The 23,490-nt window shown below is 45.2% G+C and overlaps 1 protein-coding gene across 6 annotated transcripts in view; it reads left to right on the forward strand.

Annotated features, from left to right (window-relative positions):
* Nucleotides 1–23,490, forward strand: part of CHRDL1 (chordin like 1) — a 111,446-nt gene that overhangs the window by 81,652 nt on the left and 6,304 nt on the right. For 5 of the 6 annotated variants that reach the window (XM_088028944.1, XM_088028945.1, XM_088028946.1 and 2 more), the window contains 3 exons: nt 8,536–8,603; nt 15,523–15,691; nt 19,073–19,282. In XM_088028944.1, coding sequence (XP_087885070.1) covers nt 8,536–8,603; nt 15,523–15,691; nt 19,073–19,282 — 447 coding nt within the window. The remainder of the gene's footprint in view (nt 1–8,535; nt 8,604–15,522; nt 15,692–19,072; nt 19,283–23,490) is intronic. The other variant, XM_088028947.1, reaches the window with a different exon arrangement.

Genomic DNA, 23,490 nt, shown 5'->3' on the forward strand with positions numbered 1-23,490 from the left:
ATGGTGAACGAAACAAACAAGGGACCTGCCCTTGCGGAGTGTAGTGGGGAAGACACATTTATCAAATAATGACATGAGTAGATATGAAATGGCAACTGTGCCAGGTGCTACAGGGAAAGGGGTTGGACAAGCGACTAATGAAGAGGGGTAGACCTCGTGAGGGAGGTGAAAGAAGATTCCTAGGGCTGTCCCTCCAGCCTCAATGCACACCACGTTTCTCTTGCTCCCTGCACCCCAGGGCAAGGGAGGTAGGACTCAAAGGTTAGGGACATAGCCAATGACAGTCTTACATTCCCAGGATCCCTGACTTCTGATCTCCCCATGAAGCTGGCCACCTCGGGCTGCAGGAGCCTATGACTGTTCTTCCTCCATTGTACACGCACATACTACTCGAGTCCAGGCTTTTCTTCTTATGCAACTACTTGATCGTGTTGGTCAGTGCCTACCATGTCTTACCACATTATCCAGTGTCTTCAGATTGTTTTTAAAGGTGCTCTATAAAGCAAGCTGACCCTTCCTTAACCTATTACTCATCCTCGTTTGTCTGACACCAACCCACACACACCTTCTACTCCAGGCTGCCTGTTCTCTTTGTCCTCAAATATGCCATGTTCCTTCCCACTTTCACTCCTGTTATGTGCCTCTCTTAGCTCTTACCCCCCACCACCACCCAAGCTTGGAATAGCTTCCCTCCTCTCTTCTGCAGATTACGATCCTACCCATCTTTCAAGAGCCCAGCCTGAGTCGCACCCATTCTAAAGAGCCCGACCTGATAACTGTAGTCCTCCTTGAGCTCCTTCTTGGACCACTTTCAGGGCTCAGTCTGGTTTATAGAGCCCAGCATTTAAATGTTTTCTTGTATTGTTCATTGTTTCATGGGTCTTCGCTCCTTAACTGAGAAAGGAACACTTTCTTCCTCTGTGTCCCCTAGCATAGAATTAAGCATAGCTTATGGTGGATTTATTAAAAAGAAAGAGAGCTACAGCTCTGAAAACTCTTGACAGCACTCCACGTACAGTCCTAGCTAGGGAGGCAGGAGAGATGACTGAACTCCCAACGTACACAACCCAAGCTCATTTATCCAACACGTTTGCAAAGAGTTGAAGGAGAAAATTGAATCTCTTTTTATGAAATTGAGCTACTTCTATGAACTTCCACAAGGTAACTGAAAACTGGAAGCAACTGTTTAAAAGCAGTTTGTCAGTACTCAAGACAAGTGCCCTTTTACCTAAGACTCTTGATTTCTCTTTCCAATAAAACAGCAAAATTACACCTGAAATGCTATCTTGGCTGGAACCCAGAGATCTTGAGGGAAGTGGTGCACAAGGTAGTTCATTTTTTTTAACATCATAAAAATCTACCCAAGTTTTCAAAGTTCTCAAAATCAAACAAAACTGGAGAAAATAACAGCACCTCCAAATGTAGACGCTCATGTCTCAGTCTAGCATTGTTTTTGCTTTTGTCCGCATTTCCTGCAGAAACACTACCATCGCTGGGTCATAATGATAAGGAAGGAAACATCGTTAGTGAGCCACACTTCTCAAAAAAAATATCAAAATGAACTCCATCACTTATGGTTTTTGAGGTGCTGTGCTCTCACCTAAACTTCGAAATGTGCTGAAACACCCTGATCTTTTCAGAGTGATAGAAGAGTCTGACCACCACTACTGAGCCCTGTCCTCAGGTGACCCGTTCATGTTCATGAAGGTGGGACCATCCGAGAGATATCCCCCCCAGGCCTTCCTCTCTTCTTCTAAATCCCCACCAGAACCTTTCTTTTTCCATAGAAACTTTCCAGCTTTCTTTTGTTCTCTCTCCATCCCCTGTGCTCAGAATTCACCCCCACGTGCTTGCTGATGCGCCCAGCCCTCCCACCCACCGTGCTCATCGTGTTCCTTCTTGGCGTGTCTCTTAGGTCTAGAATGTTTCTTCTTAGAAAGCCCTTCAGACCACGGATAAGACCGCATTGACTTTCATACTGAGCTTAACAAACGAATAGCCCCGATTCCTGATTGGCCATGTGGAAGAAATGCCCCCATCCTGCTCTGGGATTGGGGGTTTTTTCATGTCTATAGTTGTCTGGTTTTACAAGGAAAATAAGGAATCGCCAGCGAAGCATGTCAGAGCAAGTATTTCTTCACAGGTTAAAGCCACTCTTCCTCCAGCCCTGTCCTTTTAAGTACTCCAAGGGATGCCATGACTGCCTGTGTCCATTATTCTCACTGGAATAGTCTTCATGTGTCTAGACCCGGGTATTTCTAGAAATTAGTCTGATTTGTCAACTGACAGCCTAAAGAGAGGGGAAAAGAAATGTGAGTGAGAGGAGCCATGTCAGGCAGGGGAGGTCAGATTTGAATATTACCTCTGTCACACAACAGTAAGAACTTAACAAGTCCAAGTCTCCATAGCCCGGGTGAAGTGGACAGTGGATACCAGGATCCAGTTATTCAAGCAAATCACTGGAAGGACTATATCCACTTACTCCTTGGCTTTAGCCATTAAAACCAGCCCCGTGTCCCCTAGTCCCGCCAGACATCCCAGTCCTTTTTGGATATAGGGCCAGGGGGCTAGTGCAGTATTTGTGGACTGAAGGACCTTAAACCGACTGCTTTCCATTCATTCCCAGGTTTACCAGCAGTAAACGTTGCTAGATCTCTGAGCTTCCCTTCTCCATCGGCTTGTTGTTTTCCATGTATGGATGTGGTAGCTTGGGACTCTCTTTATTTTGGGTACTTGGACTTTGACCACTCCACTTTGGGACTATAAAATTGCACTCTCTCCCAATGAAGCAGATATCTGTCCTCTTCAGCCTCATTTTAAACCAAGAGAGAACGAGGGATTTCACTGAAACTCAACCACCTCTCTGACAAAGAGGACAGTAAGGAGACGGCTAGCATAATGATGAGAGAATCTCAGCCAGTTCAGAAGGAATGAGCTGAAAGCATTCTCGTGGCCATTGTTTTTTTGTTTGTTTTTTGTTTTTTGTTTTTTGTTTTCTGCATCCAGGATCCTGGCTTTCCGAATGGAATGATTTCAAAATGAAAGGACTCCCTTTCCTATGCGCAGGCGTAAATGTTTTTCTTACTGCTAGGCTTCATTTGTTTGTTTAATCCGGAGCCGATTGCCTTGTTAGACACCTCGCATGCTCACGGGAGTCCTTAAGTTGGGTTTTCCCCATGGGAAGCTACTCTCGAGGAGAAGGAGGACGAAGTGGAGGGAAAAGATGAGAAGAAGAGGGGGAATGACACTTGGTGGGCCAGGCCCCGTTCTAAGCTCTTTGCGCACACTAACCCATTTCATCCCCACCACCCTCCGGCCTAGGTTGTTATCGTCTCCATTTTAGCAATAAGGAAACTAAGGCTCAGAGGGGTTCATCACGTGCCTGAAGTCACCCAGGCAAGAAGGAGCAGAGCCAGGGTTTGGACCCAGGCAGTCTAGCGGGCATGGGCTGTTCTCTTAGCCATGACTGTCCTGTTGCCTCTCAACTTGGGGATACGGAGCAACTCTGGGGACTCTGAACTCTGAGGCCACTGGGGGGAACAGACTTCGTGACAACTCTGTTCCCCGGGGCCAGGTATGGTAACGCTTCCAGCAGATTTATGGGGATGACCCAAAGACCCCATTTCTAACTGTCAACTTGGATCTACGTAGCCACTGAAAGAGCAGAGTGTGGGTTGTGGGTACCATCCAGCTAATAGCTTCTCTGTTGCCTCCCCAGGATTTGCTCTCGCAAACACACGCGTCTCCCATAATGCTCTTTTTAAAAAGTATGTATTTCTGATTTTTCTGGATAAATGCGTTTGTACTCTTCTTCAGATTTGGCTAGCTACTCTTGGCAGGAGCTCCCCCTGGTCTGTGTCTTAGTGTTTCTCAAGCACATAGTTTGTTGAAAATTCTAAGAGCTTGTATTGACAGCCCCAAGAATAAAGTGCTCTATTTGACAGCAAAGTATTTTCTAGAAAACATGACTATCTACAAAACACTGGGGGACTTCTCGCAGTACTATATATCGTTGTTGTTAGCTCCAAGGTCTACCAGCGGGGAATCCTTCTACCCAGGTTCTTCAAAGCTTCGCTCAAATTTCAGCATGCTTGCTCCCTCTCAACAGAATTTATAGAATTGGATGTTTGGCAGAGGCCCCCCAAGTCATCTGCTTCCACTCTGTCTTTCCTCTCCAGCTTGAGTATTCTCTCCTGGCTATCAAGTGGCCCACCCCAGAACCTGGCACACAGTAGGTCTCAGAGATAGGACAATCGCTTTCTTCCTCTCCGCACTCTCCTGATTTCCCTCAAAAGCCCTTTCACTACTTGCCCTGATTCTGCTGATTTCGACACGTTCCTCTGGAAGTACAGAGATCACTTTCCCTTGTCACAGGGATCACTCCCCACTCCCCCCAACCCCTCCCCGGTCTCGGGGATTCATTTCCTTTCCATGTGCCTTATGATTAGAGCGACTGCGTATCTTCTCATCCAAACCAAGACACTTTTGAAAGTGAGAGGGCCATCTTAGTAATTATGCCTGCCAGAAAAAGAGGCGTGAAACTGGGTTGTCCCAGATCCATCGGGACCTATGGGACACGCTATTTATGATGTTATGTGTGGTTCAGATGTGGCCACATGCTGGCGTAGTTTTGCTTTCTGAGGCTTATCTTTATGGATATCTAATAATCTCATTGTACACTTAGTCCTTTTGAGAGGACAGGGTTTACTTCTGTGACTTACTCAAGCTAGCCAGAGATTAATGGAAGCAATGGGAGTTATAAACAGTCTGAATTGTAGCCTAGCTTTTGACCATTTTTCAAATGCTTGTTCCCCATTTCTCTCATTACCAGAAAGCCAAGCCATTTTAGCTCCATAGGGTACCACTCAGAATATAATTGAGGTTTGAATAAACAACACATGTGGCTTTTAAGGTTAAACGAATATTGTTTGACATACAGTACACTAGAGTTGTTTTTCATTTTGGTTTTAAAAATTGGTTAAAATTACATCTTGTTGCTTCTCGGAATTAACTAGAATCCATCTGTCTCCATTAGAATCAGTGTTTTTTTGTTTTGTTTTGTTTTTGTTTTTTGTTTTTTAAATAAAGCCTTGGCTGAAAAAAGAAGCTCCCTTTTGAGATAATTTGTCCAGAAAATCAGGAGAGAGAGAAAAAAAAAAAGGCAACAGAACAGGTTTTAGGGTACTGGTGCTAATTTTTTTTTCTTTGTTGTATTTTGTCCCTTAGATATATCTTCAATATATCTAAACTATAGTGTCTGAGATGGTAAATGGACAGACCTATAATCAGCTCTCCAGACAGATTTGGCCCAGGTCACAGCTGAACAAAATGTGAATGCCGAAGAAGATTCTTCCAGTTTAACTATGGTTCAAATTATATAGAATGACTCCTTGCATACAGAACATTCCAGCTTAGCGAATGCCATTTCGATGACGTCAAAAGCTCAAAGGCAACCGATATAGTAGTCATTCTTACTTGAGAAGATATATACAGAAGTAATGGCTCCAGGAGTTTATAATTGAGGTGAAATCATTCCAATTGATCCCTGCCTATGAGTGCTTAGGTGTTGTGACACGTTCCTCTGAACTTGGGTTGCAGGACATTAGCCATCCGCTCCCGTGCCATCTCACCTCTCTGCTCACTTAACAGGGACTACCTGCTTTGGGATTCTGCCTGGACTCTAAGTATTTCAAGACACTGTCTAAAAGCCCGTTCAAGACTCTAGGGTCTAAATGCAATAAATGGAACTTCTCAGAGGGTCATGCTAAGTAAACCTTCCATGTCAGTACCAACCATTAAATCTATGTTTGCAAAGGGCGTGTTTGGTGAGGAAAGCTCTTCTAGCATTTTTCTTTTGTGATTGTTCTCTTTGGGCTACTTAGATTAGGCTCGAAAACACATCCTATAGCTTTTCCGTTGTGTTCTGCCGTTTGCTGGTGAATCTCTTCTGGTTTCCCGTCTTCTCTCTGGTCCCCTATTTTCATCTGGCTCACGACAAAGCTTAGACTCACCACTGCCAGCGAAAAGGGACCAAGTACATTTAAGTTCATCCCTACTCATTCACTGTCAAGGGCAGTGCCATTTCCCAGCTGTTCAAATTTGCAAGGCTAGCATCCTTTCATTTTAAATGTTTTTAAAGATTTATTTATTTACTTGAGAGAGGGAGAGAGAGAGAGAGCAGGGGAGAGGGGCAGAAGGAGAGGGAGAGAGAATCCTCAAGCAGACTCCCCTCTGAGCATGGAGCCCAGCAGATGCAGGGCTCGATCCCAGGACCCTGAGATCATGACCTGAGCTGAAATCGAGAGTCAGATGTTCAACCAGCCGAGCCACCCAGGGGCCCTCCCGCCACCACCCCCACCTTAGCCTCCTTTCACACTGTATGCTCTTTTGCCATCCTCCTCTGTTATCAGATCTCCCGTTGGGATCTTATCATGGCCTTTTTATCTGAAGTAGTCTGGTTTGCCCCTTCTCCATGATTGCAGAGATTCTCAGGGCCTGTCACATGTTACTACAACAGCCTCTTGTTTGGCCTCCCAGATTCCAGGTGCTCCCCAGGTAGGGGACACTCCATCACCAGGAGAAGCTGCCACAAATCACCATCTTTTACTGTAGGAACCTCTACATAAAAATTGGTTGCAAGATAAATGTGAATTCTTTAGCCTCTTTCTGAAGTCTATACAGCAATTATTTACCACCCTTATTTACATCAACAACCAGTCTCCCTCCCTCCTTACCTCTCTCTTCACCCACTCCCCCCCTTCCTTTCTTTCTCTCCACCATCCCCATTTCTCTTGTTTGACATCTGAACTTTCTACTCCAGCCACACCTTGCTGGCTGTCTCCAGTGTGTTCCTCACTGTTTCCAAAGCTCTGCTCCTTTGCAAATGCCATTCCCTTCGGTCAGGCTCCCCTCTGCCCACATCACCGTATGTTTATGCCCTATAGTGTCTACTTCTAAAGACATGACTGATTCTTTTAGGAAGCTTTCCATGATTATATCTTAACTGATCACTCACCTAGTCCATATCTCCCAAGTGCATCTTTTTTTAAAGATTTTATTTATTTGAGAGAGAGAATGAGAGAACATGAGAGAGGGGAGGGGCAGAGGGAGAAGCAGACTCCCCACTGAGCGGGGAACCTGACGTGGGGCTCGATCCGGGGACTCTGGGATCATGACCTGAGCAGAAGGCAGATGCTTAACCGACTGAGCCACCCGGCACCCCTCTCCCAAGCACATCTTGACCACGCATTATTTTTTTTTCCATGAGATGATCTTTACATCATGAAGAGTTAAAGCCATAACTTCGTTACATATCACTACCTGATAATATTGCTATCAAAGGAATTTTGGGGTATTTTGCAAGTCCTAAAACCCAATGATATTACCTAATTTTCCCTCATAGTACTACCACCTCCTTGAACCCGTAACATGTTACTATGTCCAAGCAGATTTTGAAAGCTCGAGGGATAAATTCAAATAGAAAATTCTTAACGCTGATACTTTCTGGAATTTCCCGTTATCCCGTGAAATACGTGGTTTCACTGATACCAAGAGTAAGACCAAGCCCTTCCCATCAGCTCGCTTGGTCATCGATAACACAAGGTAATAACCTAGGAAATTGTCCTGTGGTTTGTGATCTTTAATCGGCTGAGGAATATCACTGTCTGTGCTGTGTTGTTCTGAAGGCTAAAAGTAGGATCTTCCTCCTACTAGCAGTACTCTGACAATGAGGCAATGATAGGTGTTCACTGTTCAGAGACTAGAACACACAGACCCAAAAGAAGGAATCTCAGGCAAAAACAGAGGAGTACATCTTGGGTATCAGTTACGTAAACATTCCAGCCACCAGAAGTTTTACCTTAACTTTCAGACCAGGTCATAACTTCTCAGAGACGTAAGGGTGAATTTAACAAATTATGACAGACCTAATCCTCGAAACTCTCATTTTTGAAGTGTAGTTTAAACACAAGTTATGTACGACCTGTGAAATACTTAACTGTCACTGGAATAAAATAAGCAAAGGTGAGGCTGATGGCTATATCACAGTGGAAAGTTATTATTTTCCCTTTTGTTTCCCAAATTTTGTCCAGTGTGAATGGATGGGCTCTTTCAAAAAGTGTCAACTTTCTTCAGAGTTGTTTTTGAAAAATGAGGCAGACCCAGAGAGAAATTTCTCAGGGTCACTTTGTGAGGGACAGCCATTTTTTTTTTTTTCCGGGAGGGAGACAGAGACAGAGACAGAGACAGAGAGACGGGGGAGTGGCAGAGAGAGAATCTTAAGCAGGCTTCACACACAGCGTGGAGCCTGGTGCGGGGCTCCATTTCACGACCCTGAGATCATAACCTGAGCCGAAATCAAGAGTCAGACACCCAACCGACTGAGCCACCCAGGTGCCCGGAAGGATAGCCATCTTAACAACAGTTAAAAGTCTGGAGAAATTTGGGATCATAGAACCAAAAACGTGGCTAGGTCACAAGGGTGATGGTTTTCCCTTCTATGTATGTATGACTCTTTCTTTATTTTATAATAAACAGGGGATGGAGAATTGTCGTGGGAACATTCTGATGGTGATATCTTCCGGCAACCTGCCAACAGAGAAGCAGTAAGTGTGAATAGTTCAAATAATTCAACCCTCCACAGCACCAGGCCAAACTTTCCTCTCTCCATGGCTATTATCCCAGCAACTCCATAAAAGGGCCCATTTCTAACACCATTGCTCTTTCCCTTTACTCAGAAAATTAAATGGCATTATCACCAACCTCTAGCCATTTAAGTACACTGTATAATTGGTAACTAGGGCCAGGACATGAACACAAAGAAATCACAGCCCCAGCCCTTAGGTACCCCCACATAGATCAGAAATTGTTAGCCTTTCGGGATGGCTTGCCAAATCTTTGTCTTCTGGAAAGAAGACAGGTCACTACCTCTGTCCTTGGTAGTGAGGACCTTCGGTGGGACTGTAAGGTAGGTCCGCCCATCCTTTCGGCAGAGGTACTGTGGACAGGTCTCCATAAAGCCTTTCCTAAGCCTTAGGCTCTCAGTCATACAGCTGCAAGAGAGAAAAGGTAGCAGGCTGCATACTCCTTCCCCACCCTGCATTATCTCATTCCCATTCTCAGGGCTAACCTCACAGAAAGCCTCTCTGTGTATAGCAACAGCATCTCTTGTCCCTGTGTATTTCAAAGTAACTGACAAAATGCCATCCCTCTCTCAAAAACGTATGTCGAAGTACAGCCGTACCTCAAATGTCTTAAAATCTGAAAAGGAGATGTTCTAGTTCAAGGAATCTATCATACTGAAGGATTTATGAAAATGTACAAAATGTACAAAGGCGTCCACAGTACATACACGGGCATTCACTGGACCCCTGTATAAAAAAGTGTATGGGGCATTCAATGCAGCATTATTTTCCTAAGAGCAAAACAAATGGAAGGAACCCAAACATAAGCAACAGGGGCTTGGTTGAATACACCCAATCTGTGGGGCCTGGTGCTGTTGTTAAAAAGAATGCAGGACGTCGAAGAGTACTCGAATGGAGGGATCCCCAAGATACGTTATTTGAACAAAGCAAGGTGCACGATACAACTTCTACTATCATTTCCTTATGTAAAACTTGTGTGTGTGTGCATGAATGTGAATGCATACGGAAAGATCTGGAAGGTCATATACCAACACATTACGAGTGGTAATCTCAGGGGTGGAAGTGGGTAGGGGGAAAGGGAGGGCATGATTTTTTACTCTCTCTGTTCTGTATCATTGGATGCTTTCCAATGAGCATCAATTCGTTTTGCAGTATATAACATTTGAATGATTTTTTTAAACCTGTGGAATTAGTTCTCAATAAGGACTGTATAGAAGGCCAGAGCCTAGGGAATTATGGGGCAAAACCAAGGATAGGGAAGGTGTGAGGAAGGTGTTGGTGGGGACATAATAAAATGGCCAATATGAACCTCCCAGCACTGCTTCTGACTTGCATGCCCCCAGATCACCAACACACCCTCAGCAGCGAGTTGAAGTGATGTCTGTGTGCTTTATTCTCGGGTCCTGTCATTTTCTAGATGCTGCCATTTCTGAAGGCGTGTGGAAGGATTGTGGGTGGGGTGGAGAACAATACTCTGGATATCTCAAAACAAGCAGCACTCCTGCAAGAGAGGATGGGCTTCCCAGTTTGTGGGTTCATATGGACCCCGAGGGTGGGTGAAGTAGAGGATGGGGATTCAGGAGGGCACCTGTTGTGAAGAGCGCCAGGTGTTGTAAGGAAGTGTGAATTCACTATGTTTGTACACCTGAAACTCCTATTGTGCTGTAGGTTCACTCACTGGAATTTAAATAAAAACGTAAAAAAAAAAAAAAAAACTAAGAAGAATTTTTGCCATCGAGCTCTATCTGCTTTATAGGAAGTGAGATTCCTTCCATATCCCGACAGATGATGCCAGTCTCCGTCTTCTGTGTTGTGAATTTCCTCCTTTTGTCCGCCCTCATTTTTTATTGTGGTAGGACGTTGAGAATGACTAAATTTGCAGCCATCAACCACATGCCCTTCTCACCGAATTTGGGTCTCAGACACCTTCAGTTGGGTGTCAGCGCTAAGCATTGTGGCCAGCTCGGCGGTCCTGCTGGTGAGACCATTGATCCGCCATTCTTCTTGACTTCATTTTATGCTGCCTCCAACCCCACCCTTGTCTTTCAGTCTCGTCCTTCTTCCGAAACTGCTGGCAATGGGGCTGAACTTAATCCCGTACTTTCTGTAGCAAAAGAGGTCAGGTACAGAATGCAGGGCCTTGAAATAGTTAGTGATTTTCAGAGGAGTTCAAGACCTATCTTTAGAAACAAACATATGGGCCCAGTAGACCAAAATGTCCAGATGGTTCCACTTTATTACAAATAAATATTTTCCTTTGTTCCAAAAGGGGTAGATATTGTGGGATGTGATTTGAATAATAAATAGCAACTGTAGTAATAGAAAAATATGTACCTGGCACATAGTTGGCACCCAAGAACTACGAGTTGAAGGAATGGGTATTGCAGGTGGGGTGAAATGTGTGTGAGGGGCTTTTTGTGAATGTTAATGCACGGGAATTTGTCCCACATCAGAGAGAAATGTTTCAAACTCGTTGCTGGCTCTTGACCAGCCAAAAATGAGAAGGTAGGAGAAGCCCTTCTGAATATCTTTTGCAGGCCCAACTTTCTGTATGGGATCAAAAATGGCAGCCCTAACAACACATTGCCAATCTGGTAGACTGTCACTTTAATAGAGCGTTCATATTTACAGGGAACCCTTGAAAACCTCAGTTCAATAGGAACACAGGTGATTGCTTTATTTTGCCAAGTGGGTTGAAAACCATCCCTTTACCAAGTTTTATGAAGTGTGCAGGAAGGACAACCAGTGGCTCAATTATGGCTCCTTTGTAAAAACCTGAAATGGTTTCTGTTTGGTTTCTAGATCACAATTTCACATGCAATGGTCCTAGTACCATGGGTGTGTGTGTGTGCGCGTGTGTGTGTGTGTGTTATAGGGAGGGAGAAGTAGACGCAGGGTGGAAAGCCAAAACATGAAAACAAGCAGAATTTTGTTTTGGATGACAGCCAAGCTCTGATTTTACCCCCAAAAGATTATTCAGAGATTTACCATTAGAAAAGTGAAAACTTTAAGGATAGAAACAATAGGAAACAGATAGAAATCCATGTCTCACTCACATTGTCAGAACAATGGTTTGGGAAGGAAACTGGCACAGGTGTCTCCCAGACAGGGATGGTCCCAGGGGGCTGTAAAATGCTCATGGCTGTGTGGATTACAACACATTCTGAAAACATTTTTTATTTTTATTTTTTCATTTTTTAAAAGATTTTATTTATTTATTTAACAGAAAGAGAGAGAGAGAGAGAGAGAGAGTACAGGCAGCGGGAGCAGCAGAGGGAGAAACAGGTTCCCCGCTGAGCGGGGAGCCCGATGTGGGGCTTGATCCCAGGACCCTGAGATCATGACCTGAGCTGAAGGCAGATGCTTAACCGACTGAGCCACCCGGGCGCCCCGTTGAAGACATTTTGTAAATTAACTTTTTATTTTGTGATAACTTTAGATTCACAGCCATGAAGGCACTTCGAAGGCTTTTCCTGAACTGTCCTGTTTTCCTGTCTCTGCCAATAAAACCCTTCCATCTTAGACCTTAGGACATGTAAGGAAGAAATTCCTGGGGAACTTTCTACAATAATGGGGGTTTTCCAACGACCAGAAGTGTGTGAGAACCACCTCAAAAGCCTGAGATAGGGGCGCCTGGCTGGTTCAGTTGGAGGAGCTCGTGACTCTTGATCTCCGGGTCGTGAGTTTGAGCCTCGTGTTGGGTGTAGAGATTACTTAGATAGATAGATAGATAGATAGATAGATAGATAGATAGATAGATAGATAGATAGATCCTTAAAAAAAGCCTGAGAGAATTATCAGCACTTCAAGTCAGGAAATCAAATAATGCCAAAATATTGAGCAGAATAAAACAAAGCATAGCTACATGGCCATTTCTACCTGACTAGTCTTGACCTGCTCTCTCAAGCAGGCTGTTCACAGCTGGGTTTGAAGATAAGCTCCAGTTTCACTCCAAGGCATTAATGTCTTTTTCTCCCTTGCTGTAAGGTACAAGGTCAGAATGGTCCCTGGTAAGCCTCTTTCATTCCTTTGTTTAGGGGAACAACTCTAAAAGAGCCATTACCCTCGATCAAAATCACACATCATCCCCCGCCCCCGGTTGTGAAAACTGTAGTGGCCTTTGCTATCTTTTTTTTTTAATTTTATTTATTTATTTGACAGAGAGGGAGAGAGAGAGAGAGACAGCACAGGAGGGGGAACACCAGGCGGAGAGGGAGAAGCAGGCTCCCTGCAGAGCGGGGAGCCCGATGCGGAACTCGAACCCAGGACCCTGGGATCATGACCTGAGCTGAAGGCAGATGCTTAATGAACTGAGCTACCCAGGCACCCCTGGACCTTGCTATCTTAGCAAACATGTTTTTATGATTTATTTATTTATTTGAGGTGGGGAGGGACAGAGGGAGAAACTCTCAGATTCTCCAGTGAGCACAGAGCCCAATGCAGGGCTCGATCCCAAGACCCTGAGTTCATGACCTGAGCCGAAACCAAGAGTTGAACACTTAACCGACTGAGCCACCCAGCTGCCCCTATCTTGGCAGACTTTGATATTTTCTTCAGAGCAGCTTTTAGCCAAATATTTGCAGCCTACTGAGCTTGACCACACATTCCCTCTCCCGCTTTATCCTTCCTTTCCTCCTCTTCTTCCTGTTCATCTTCCTCCCGCCCCCCACCTCCTCACTCTACTGCCATCTCCAAAAACTCGATCTTCACCGTCATCCGAAATAAAACCCTGCCTGGCCTCAGTTTCTCTGTCTGTAAAACAAAAGCTTTAAACAAGGCGAGGTTCTGGGGGGCTGATCAAAATCCTTGAGGTTTTTTGGTTTTTTTTTTGTGTTTTTTTGTTTTTTGGAGTTTTTGTTGTTGTTCTTTGTTTTTGGTTTTGGTTTTGGTGGTGGTTTTGGATCTTTTTTTCCGCCCTTACCGTATGTCCAGGGTCTGAGTGCCTGGTACCAAAGAACAGCTTTTCACTTTGTTCGCTCCCTCATGAATCAGAACTTCTTGTACTTGCTGCTGATCCTGCGTCAGTGGCCTTTTCTCCTGCAAATTCTAGCCCCGTTGAACTCCCTCCCTTTAGCATCATCGGTAGGACACCCACCAGCCAAACCGTCCTCTCTGCGCTCCTTTGGCAAAACTTTGCCAAACTCCAGAAAGGACAGAACAATCTGTAATGGTCTTTGTGGAATGCAAGTGAAAAAGACATATGAGCCATTGTGGGAACGAAAAATATTTGCACTGAGAATCCCATCTGTGTACGTGATAATAAATTGATGCAAATTCTTATTTATGTGAGATTTTCTAGCAATGCATCGGCATGGTGACTCTTCTTAGATTTAGAGGGTTATGTTCTCTTTCTCTTCCTCCGGCTTCTGTTCTCTCTCCCCTTCTCCCACCAATGCCTCCCCCCACCCAAGAGAGTAATGATAATTCCCAAAGCTAAATTTGCAACATGTGTGTCTGTGGAACATAACTGTAATAAATGTTTTATGGGCTGGTGGGGTTAGAGGATCTCATAACTACCTTCCAAGGTCCCCTGCCATTTCTAACACTGAATATAAGGATCTTCCTAATGGCCTGCAAAAGATTTTTCAGTGGGTCACCCCTCCTTTACCCCAACAGTTGCCCCTAAAACACAATGTTATTTATTTGGCTTTTCGATTTAGCGTCTTGTCTTCATTCATTCCATCTTCCTCTGCCTTTATGCTCCCCAGTTCCTGGGAGAGGGGTGGTAGCAGAATGGTGGGCTCATCATGTGTCGAACCCTTGCCAAGAGAGCAATGGTTGCATCATTTGGACTACAAGACTCTAAGCTTTTATTAGGGACCACAGCATGCATTCATTCATTCGTTCGTTCATGCCATTGGCTGCATTGAGACTCTCAGTGCTTTTTTTTTTTAAGATTGTGTTTATTTATTTGAGAGAGACACAGCGAGAAAGGGAACACAAGCAGGGGGAGTGGGAGAGGGAGAAGCAGGCTTCCCGCTGGGCGGGGAGCCCGATGCGGGGCTTGATCCCAGGACCCTGGGACCATGACCTGAGCCGAAGGCAGATGCTTAACGACTGGGCCACCCAGGCGCCTCTGAGTCTCAGTGCATCTTATCGTGACTATCCCTGGGTCCCATCTCTTCCTCCTATCCAGTTCACCCTATACATAATCAAGGATCACTGCTTGGAAACATAGTTCTCTTTCCCTGCTTAAAAAAAAAAAAATCCTTCAAAGGCTCCCACACCCTCACCTCTGTCGCCTACTGAATCAAGTCCTCACCCCTTATTAGCCTGTCATTTCAAGTGCTCCATGATCGGGCTGCAACCCGCTTTTGGAATGTTATCCTTCAACTGTTCCCTTTTATGGACTCTATTTTCTTTGCTACACCTTCTCAACTTGGAAATGGCTGCCTGGAATATTCCCCATCAACTCTGCCTGTCCGCCCTTCATGGCCCAGGTCACAAACCCTCCCCAGACAGTTCTCTTTCTCTTCCTACTTCGCATAGCAATTTCTACTTCCCCCATGGTCTCTGTCCCACTCTGCCTGGCCTTGCAGGTTAGTACCTTAACTCTTAACACGTAAGGTTCTTGGGGGCAGGAAGGACACTTTATTTCCCTTTTTTTTTTTTTTTTTTTTGGCTGTTTGCTCCTTCCGAGGTTTGTCTGTGAAGCTTGCCCAGTCTTCTGCAAGGAGAGAGAGAAATCTCAGCGTGCTGTCAAGGCTGTTCCTACTTCATATCCCTATGTGGTTACCGGTGTGGGTGGACACGTAGTTAATTTAAGATCAGAGAGCTCAGATCATCGCTACAAGTCATCAAACGGCTTCGATGTGTGTGTCATTCCCTTCCTGCCCTCTGGTGGCTTTGGGGGACTGAGTTTTTCCTTGTCGTTTTACAGAGACATTCCTACCACCGCTCTCATTACGACCCTCCACCAAGCCGACAGGCTGGAGGTCTGCCCCGCTTTCCTGGGGCCAGAAGCCACCGAGGAGCTCTTATGGATTCCCAGCAAGCATCGGGCACCATTGTGCAGATTGTCATCAACAACAAACACAAGCACGGACAAGGTAAGGGGCACGCTCCCTTGGTACCACTTCCGCAGCAGGACTTCTGCTGCCCGCCACCCCTGTCTTTGGTGGGCTGGACCTGGAAAGGGCCCTGTGTCCTGTGCATATCAGACCGACACACGAGCAACACTTACCATCAAGCCTCCAAGCGAGTGTGGACAAGCGACTCCAAGAGACTGTCAGGACTTCCCTAAACACAGCCCAAAGAGCTTAGTTTCTACTTCAGGTGTATCTGTCTTTATTTAGGACAAAAGGCAAGAAAGCGGTGAACCTGATGCAGCCCCCAGCGTTTGTCCGCAGTTGCCTTAGGGGGTCGCAGGTCATTGGGGAAAGCTCCTTGGATCGTTAACGGAAAGAGAGGTGGTTTGTTTTCCGGTTGGGCACCCGATATTCACAGGTACTCAGCACCAGACGCTTTTGAAACTCTTAACCCCGCACCTTAGAAATAGCAATTCTCATACCTCAGGGCACCCGGGATTCTCCCCTGGCCCCTTCCTAAAGATGCGTATTCCGGGCCCCACACTCAGAGATTCTAATTCACATGAGGCGATTGTCATTAGAAATGAGTAATCCAGTAAGAAATCCAGAAACCTCCTGGCCGCACACCAGGAGGACTGATCAGGTTCACAGGGGGGAGGAGAAATTCAATCAAACAATTGACTGCTTCTTACTTTTTTAGGCATCCTGTCAACCAGCTCTTCAGAGCAAGAGCTCAGCTGGTTCCCTTTTATGAAACCACAAACATGTTTTGTTTCCTTTAAAGGAGAAACAAATCAAAGCCAGTTCCCTGAACGGGTTAAAAGTAATAAATTATTAAACCAAATGATTGAATAACACGGGTGAAAAACAATCCGTTACAAAGAACTCCTACTATAAATCTCAACAAAGCTGGTCAAACCAAAGCTAGTTGATCACATCTGTTACGAGTTAGATGTAAATTTCAGATTACAGATAAAAAACATTGAATCGCTTTTGAAACTAACAGGTTTAAAAGAAGAACATACAAAATAAAACTCTTAATAAAAAGTGGTGACATATTAGAAGAATTGGAAATATTTACTATCGATCTGGGTTTGATTTGAAATGTATTATTTTTAAATTCCAAGGCATTCTGATATGAATTTATGAAATGCGGAGGTGTAGGAGGTGAAGATGCAGTTTGATTTTCAATCCTAAATTGTCTCCAATAGATTCCATTTGCTCTGAAAGTATTTCAAAGCCTTAAAGAAACCTGTGGGGTAATGGACTTTGAAAACCCTAAATCCCATAATTTCCACAGGCCTCTTCATTTCAGGGCAGAGGCTGATCCCTTGATTTTCTCTGTGTCATACAAAAGGCCCAGCTGGTTTACATTTTTTTCATTGCTCCCATTGATTTGGATGCAGTGGTTCTTTCCTGACCTATTATAGTTCACTGGAGAATCACTTGCCCCCACCCTCATCTCTCAATGCCTCACCTGGATGATACAGAATCATCTCGAGTGTCTGTTGGTGGGGAGAAGGCTGCATTTCCCTCTAGAGCATTGACCTCTCACTCCTGCATCTCAGAGTGCAGGCTCTCACCCAGTCTAGATTGTTCTCTTAGTCCAGATGTTTAGGGGAGAGGGAACCCGGCTATATAACACTGGGGGTCCTATCTGTCCTCCTTAGCTTTCCTGCTAACAGACATGCCCCTCTGAGAGGCATGCGCCTGGTCCCCTGCTTGAGTCAAAGAGGAGAAGTGATAGGACTCCACCATTTTGAACTTGACTCCGGCCTAAATTTGCTTGAAGCAGACTATGTACCCACTTGATCACATTGTCTAGAAGGGAAGAGAGAGGCAGGGTGGGGGCAGGAGAGAGAACAACACATCTGGCCGGTCTTGTCACGTGATTCCATCCCCAGCCCTGAACCTCACCGTCCACATGTCAAGTCCCTGTTCTATCTCCCTGTAAGTTTGAGAAATTCTCTCATTTAGGTTCTCGGGTTCTTGGAAATCTTTGCACGGATTGACCTGCTAGAGCGCCTAGGACTCTAGCAGTACTTGCAAAGGACAGGAAAAGGCAGCCAACATCATCCATATTTCCAAATGTGACCCAGTGGACTTGATGAGAAAGAAATAGCCCAATGATTCATCCTTCTGAGTCCATTGTCTTGCGGCCAAGTCAGTTCCTAGAAACGCCCCAAGTGGGGCTCTTTCTCCCAGCCTAGCCCCGCCTCAAGTGATACAACCCACCCTAGAGATATTGTTGATCGGGATGCCGACAGGTCTCCCTGGGTATGATGAGGTGATGGGAATAATGAGAAACACACCCAGTCCCAGTCATGGCTTAAAATCTCCAGAATGTCTTGGCACTTTCAAAAAGGGAGAGAACTTATTCTCTGCCCTCCCCGTTTGCAACCCAGTGGAGTTCTTATCCTGGAGCCTAGCTCCATGTCTTACAGTGGGAGCCGGATATGTCTTGGTTGGTTTACATTAGAGGATGTTCCTGTGGCCCCTTCCCTTCATAGGCCCCTTGGCCTGCAGTTCTTCAGATGCTTGCTCTTTGCAAGGCGCCTTAGAAAACATGGGGCCTATGACTTCACTTCTGGCCCAACAAATGTGAGACCACCAAAGACTATCTATAGGACAGGCAGTGATTCACTGCTGTGGAATCTCTACAGCCACTGTGAGGTGGGGGCCAGAGGACATTGCCTGAAGATTAGAGGCACGGAAGGCTCTTGCCTTCATGATCCTTTCCCTCTTGATCTCATATTAGCGCCTTCCTTCCCATGCCAGATGGGAGGCCAGCGCCATTAACTCCATACCTCTCTGTGTTGGTGGATCAGACTCTCGTAGCATGTGATATTCTGAAAGGATTTGCTTTCAGGATCTGGAAATACTGGCCCTTTGGGAAGAGCAATAGTTTCTGCCTCTAGCCTCCCTGGGCAGCCAACGTCTCTGGGAAATTTTCATGCCAAGGAGCCTATCCACTTGGGCCATAGAGATCTTTTGTGAAACTGCAGGTATTAACACTAAATTCTACTAGCGGTTCCTTATCAGGTACCCAGGGCAGAGGGAACTCTGCTTTCATCCACTGATACATTCCTCCACTTTCAGAAATATTTTTTGATGGCTCACCATGGCCTGGGTACTTGTGAGCATCCAGAGGCCACTGCTAAAGGACCTGAGTAGTTGGTGGTGGTAGAACAGGAACTGAGATTGTTCTTTGGTTTGGCGGGGGGGGGGGGGGGGGTGGTTTTTGTTTTTGGTTACAGAGGCTGCTATGTCAACGTACATCCAACAGCCATGAAAAGGACAAAGGATGTTTGATGTCTTAAGGGTTTCAGGGCTTGGGTTCTGAGCACAAGGGCCTGTTTCAGCTCTCTAGCCTTTAATTTCCAGTCCTGTGTTCTCTTCCAGTCTGTGTTTCCAATGGAAAGACCTACTCCCATGGCGAGTCCTGGCACCCAAACCTCCGGGCATTTGGCATTGTGGAGTGTGTGCTGTGCACTTGTAATGTCACCAAGCAAGAGTGTAAGAAAATCCACTGCCCCAATCGATACCCCTGCAAGTATCCTCAAAAAATAGATGGAAAGTGCTGCAAGGTGTGTCCAGGTAAAAAGGCAAAAGGTGCGTTGGTTGGAAGCCCTGCCTTTGGTTGACTGAGATCCCCACAGAGTCCTTCCCATTGTTCTTTGAGCATCAAAACCTAATCGATCTGTCACAGCGTTGTAATGATACCAGTTCTAACAATGAACTTCATTCTCCCCTCTCTTGAAGGGCTGATAAGATGGTTCCTTGGAAGAAACTTACTACTCAGAAATAGACCGGGGGTGTGCCCGTGTCTACCACACCTTTGGTCCCACGTAGCCCTAAGTGCCAGACTTCAGCCTGGCTTTTCTAAATTACAGAGAAATTGGATTATGAGGATTATACAGAAGAACAGTAGCACCCATCATTGATGTCACCGTTTAACTCATCAAACACAATCACATCCATGACCCTTTTGAGACAGGACAGGAGACAGGTGAGGTAGGGTGGAAGGATCATGGGTTCTGGGCCTGCGCGAAGTTGCCGTGTGACCTTGGAAACGTGACAAATCTGCCCTGGCCTTCATCAGCCTCATCTGTACAATGGAAAGCTTGGAACAATTAATCTCCAAGCTCCCGTCCAAAGCTACAATTTTATAATGATCTGATTGCTCTATTAAGGATAAAACTGAAGCGTATTGGGTGGCTAGTCCTGAGCCACACAAATCGATAAGAAAACCAAGGTTTGAAATTCAGGTCACTTACAGCCCATTGTCTTTTCTAGGCCAGTAGAAAATATTGAACTGATAAGAAAAAAACAAATAATTAAATAGTGGCTCTAATGCCTATGATGTAGATAAAAATATAGTCTGTAGTGTTGAGGTTGACAACATTGGGGACTGGTAATTCGTCTAATCCTGGCTCTACCACTGGTTTCCTGTGTGACCTAGAAAAAGTGACTGCACCTCTCTGAGCTTCAGTTTCCTTCTCTGCAAAACGAGAGGATTAGAGTGGATGATTTCTTAGGGCCTTTCCAGCTCCAACATTCTAGGAGTGAATGAGTGAGTCTGTTCCTTGCACATGAATTTATCTGTCATTTCTTATGCCTACGTGCAGTTTTGTAAACACAGATGAAAAGCCAAAATTTTTTCAAAGTAGGCAGAGAGCTAAATCATGTATTCCTTCAGCTGAGGCAATTCCTCATGATCAGCAGGCAACCATGAACTTAGCCAACATATACTTTTTTGAGCATCCCCACTATATAATATTCCAGTTTTGATCTCAGCCCTTCAGACCAAATCCCATTTCATTGTATGCTTAGGCCTTTAGTGATGCAGGTGATTCAAATAAGAAGTGAGCACATCAACTGAACACAGAACAAGAATGGTTACATAAATGGCGGTATAGCCATACCGTGCCATATTATGCGGCCAGCAAAAATCATCGTAGACCAAGATTTAATGACATGGAAAGATGTTTGTGACGGATCAGTTAAGTACAAAGAGCACACTACAAAACAATATGATTCCACTTGTGTTAAAAAAGAAAGTGTTTATAATACACTTAGGCCAAAACAAAAGGCTCTGGAAGGGCATACGGCAGACTGTTAATGATGGCTATCTTTGGATGATTGAACCATAGATAGTTCTCATTTTCTTCTTTTGGTTTATCTGCATTTTTCAAGTTTTCGACAACATGTATTACTTTTATAATTAGAAGAAGAAGTTATTGTTTAAAGAACTTCCCTCCAGAATCCCAACTGGCAATATGTCAAAGAGTCTGATTGACCAAACCTGTCTCTCTAGAAGAGCGGCTTTGCCACCCTGCTCGGGGGTGTGGAGATAGATACAGAACTTATGGAGCAACATGGCAGGAGACAGTCTCTGTCCCATTCTGTGTACCTGTCTCTCAGCAAGGCAGACAGGGGTGTCTGCAAATTGAGTGACGCCTGATAGTCACGTCGCCTACTAAGAGTCACCATCCGCAGACACCAGGGCACCTGTTCCAGCTCCTCAGAAACCTCAGCACATCAGGGAACACGTCCTCACTCATGCATTTGATCCGGAAGTACGTGTTACGTGCCTGCTGTCTGCAAGACACTGTTATAGGCACTGAGAGAAATGGACAAGCCAGTTAACTAAGGCCACTTGCCAGCGTCATCCTTACACCCTAGTGGGAGAAGAAAGACAATGAACACAAACAACAAGGTGATTTTAGGTTGTGACGGGTACTGTGAAGAAAGACCAAGCAGGATCAGGGGACAGTGAAGAGGGGGAGGGTGGGCACTTTCAAAAGAGTGGCCAGGGGAGGCTTCTCTGAAGAAGCGATATTTGGGTAGTCCTGAGTGATAGAAGGAGCGAGAAAGGGGAAGGTCATGACATCCTCAGCCTCTTAGAGAACAATACACGACGGAGAAAAAGGGACAAAGAATGAGGAGGGAAGATTTGTGTTGAGAAGGGAAGAGAGAGAAATAGAATTCACTGGTGGTCCAGCCAAAAGTTTCATTCTAACAAATGATTGCAGGCTCCTCCAGTCACAAGCGAGGGCCAAAATAAAGGACGGGAGTTTTCTTTCTCTCTCTTGCCCTTGTTCCGGTAGAGGCTGGCCTTGCTTTGTGCACCAGTGGTCACCTACAGGGTTGTGTATGACTTCCACTGCCTGAAGGCTCCCCAGCTCCTCTCCCACCCTCACCACACCTCCCCAATATCTGGAATTCCCATAATTACACACTTCTTTTGCTTTACAGCAGAAAACGACCCTGTTGAGACTTAAAAGTTATCTGGGCAGGGATAATATGTCACCAGTCATCTCCACCTCCATAAGGAAATGCTTTCTCAATTTCTTAGTTCTGGAGAGCTCGGGATACAAGCATTCTCAAGGGAAGTGGAAATGGCCAGAAATAACTTGAAGCATAGTGGGCTTCCTTGGAAGAAAATGAAACAAGGTGAACCTGGAACGATCGGAAGATCCGAAAGCACCTTGAGGTGGAGGGTGTGGAATGAGGAGGATGTCGCCCACTGGGTAGCTTGAAAGCCATACTTTGTTTACTCTTAATATTTTCAGACGCCAACCAGGGTTGAGTCACTGATGGATTTTGTTGTTTGTAGAGAGAGCCCTCCTGCTGAGTAAATTAAGCTCTTGGTGGGGTGGGAGGGGGGTGCGAGACGACTCTTCAGGACGCTGGGAGAACTTTTAGCACATCACAGGTATTTACAGTGCCAACATGGAGATCACGTAGCAGTTATAGCTGTAGCCAGTATTAAGTTGGTGCAAAAAAAATCTTTTAAGGTTTTATTTATTTGAGAGAGAGAGAGAGAGAGAGAGAGAGAGAGACAGCATGACCAGGGGGAGGAGCAGAGGGAGAGGAACAAGCAGACTCTAAGCTGATTGCAGGGCCCGACGTGGGACCCCATCCCATGATCATGACGTGAGCCAAAATCAGTGGGACGCTTAACCGACTGAGCCACCCAGGCACCCCTGGTGCAAAAAGTTTAACAGCATTGAAAAATGCTAGCACACGTCCCTTAATTACTAACGTATCACCAAAAAAGCCTGGCCCACCAAGTAATTAAATAAGTACAAAAGACAAAAGGAGAAAGGAAGCTTGATTCCAAGGGGACCTGCAAACTGAGAAGTCCAACCTGGAATCGTCAAGAGAAGACTGGTTTTGTCCTTACACTGCCAAAATGGTGGTGGGGGTGGGAAGGCTAATCAGGTCAGCAGGAGATGTGCAATAGCAATTTGATTCCAACCTCTGGTCCACATGCATCCAATTGGCTAACAACGAGTCCCTAACTGGAGTCACAGATCCAATGCACCCGGCACTCAGTGGTTTCATCAGATAATCTTACAGATGACTTCTTGCACATACTCCAAGTTTTGGGGTGCCCATGGCTTCTCTTTGTTGTTCCTGATTTGCGTGTACACTTTAAAGACACAGCTGAAGAGGGTGCTGATCACAAAGCCAGCAAGGAAACTTAACTCACGGATAACCATATGGGAGAAAAACTCTTTTTTTTGTTGTTGTTGTTTTTTTTTTTTTGCTTTTTGTTTTTTGTGTTTTTTTGTGTGTGTGTTTTTGTTTTCATTTTTGTTTGTTTGTTTTTGGGGGTTTTTTTGGTTGGGGGCTGAGGAAAGAGGAGGGCGGAGTGGAATGGGAAGTATGAGGGGGTTGGTATCTTTATGCCTGGAAGCTGAAATCCAACAGTTTAGTTTATACTTTAAATGATCCATAGTTGAGGGATTTGACCAGGTTTTTTTGTGTCTCCCAACCATTCATTTGGCATAGTGTACATATGACTAATCTGA

Source organism: Eumetopias jubatus, unplaced genomic scaffold (genome assembly GCF_037043125.1).
Source record: "Eumetopias jubatus isolate StellerSeaLion01/CBP00866 unplaced genomic scaffold, mEumJub1_p1.0 scaffold_11, whole genome shotgun sequence".
NCBI classification, from domain to species: Eukaryota; Metazoa; Chordata; class Mammalia; order Carnivora; family Otariidae; genus Eumetopias; species Eumetopias jubatus.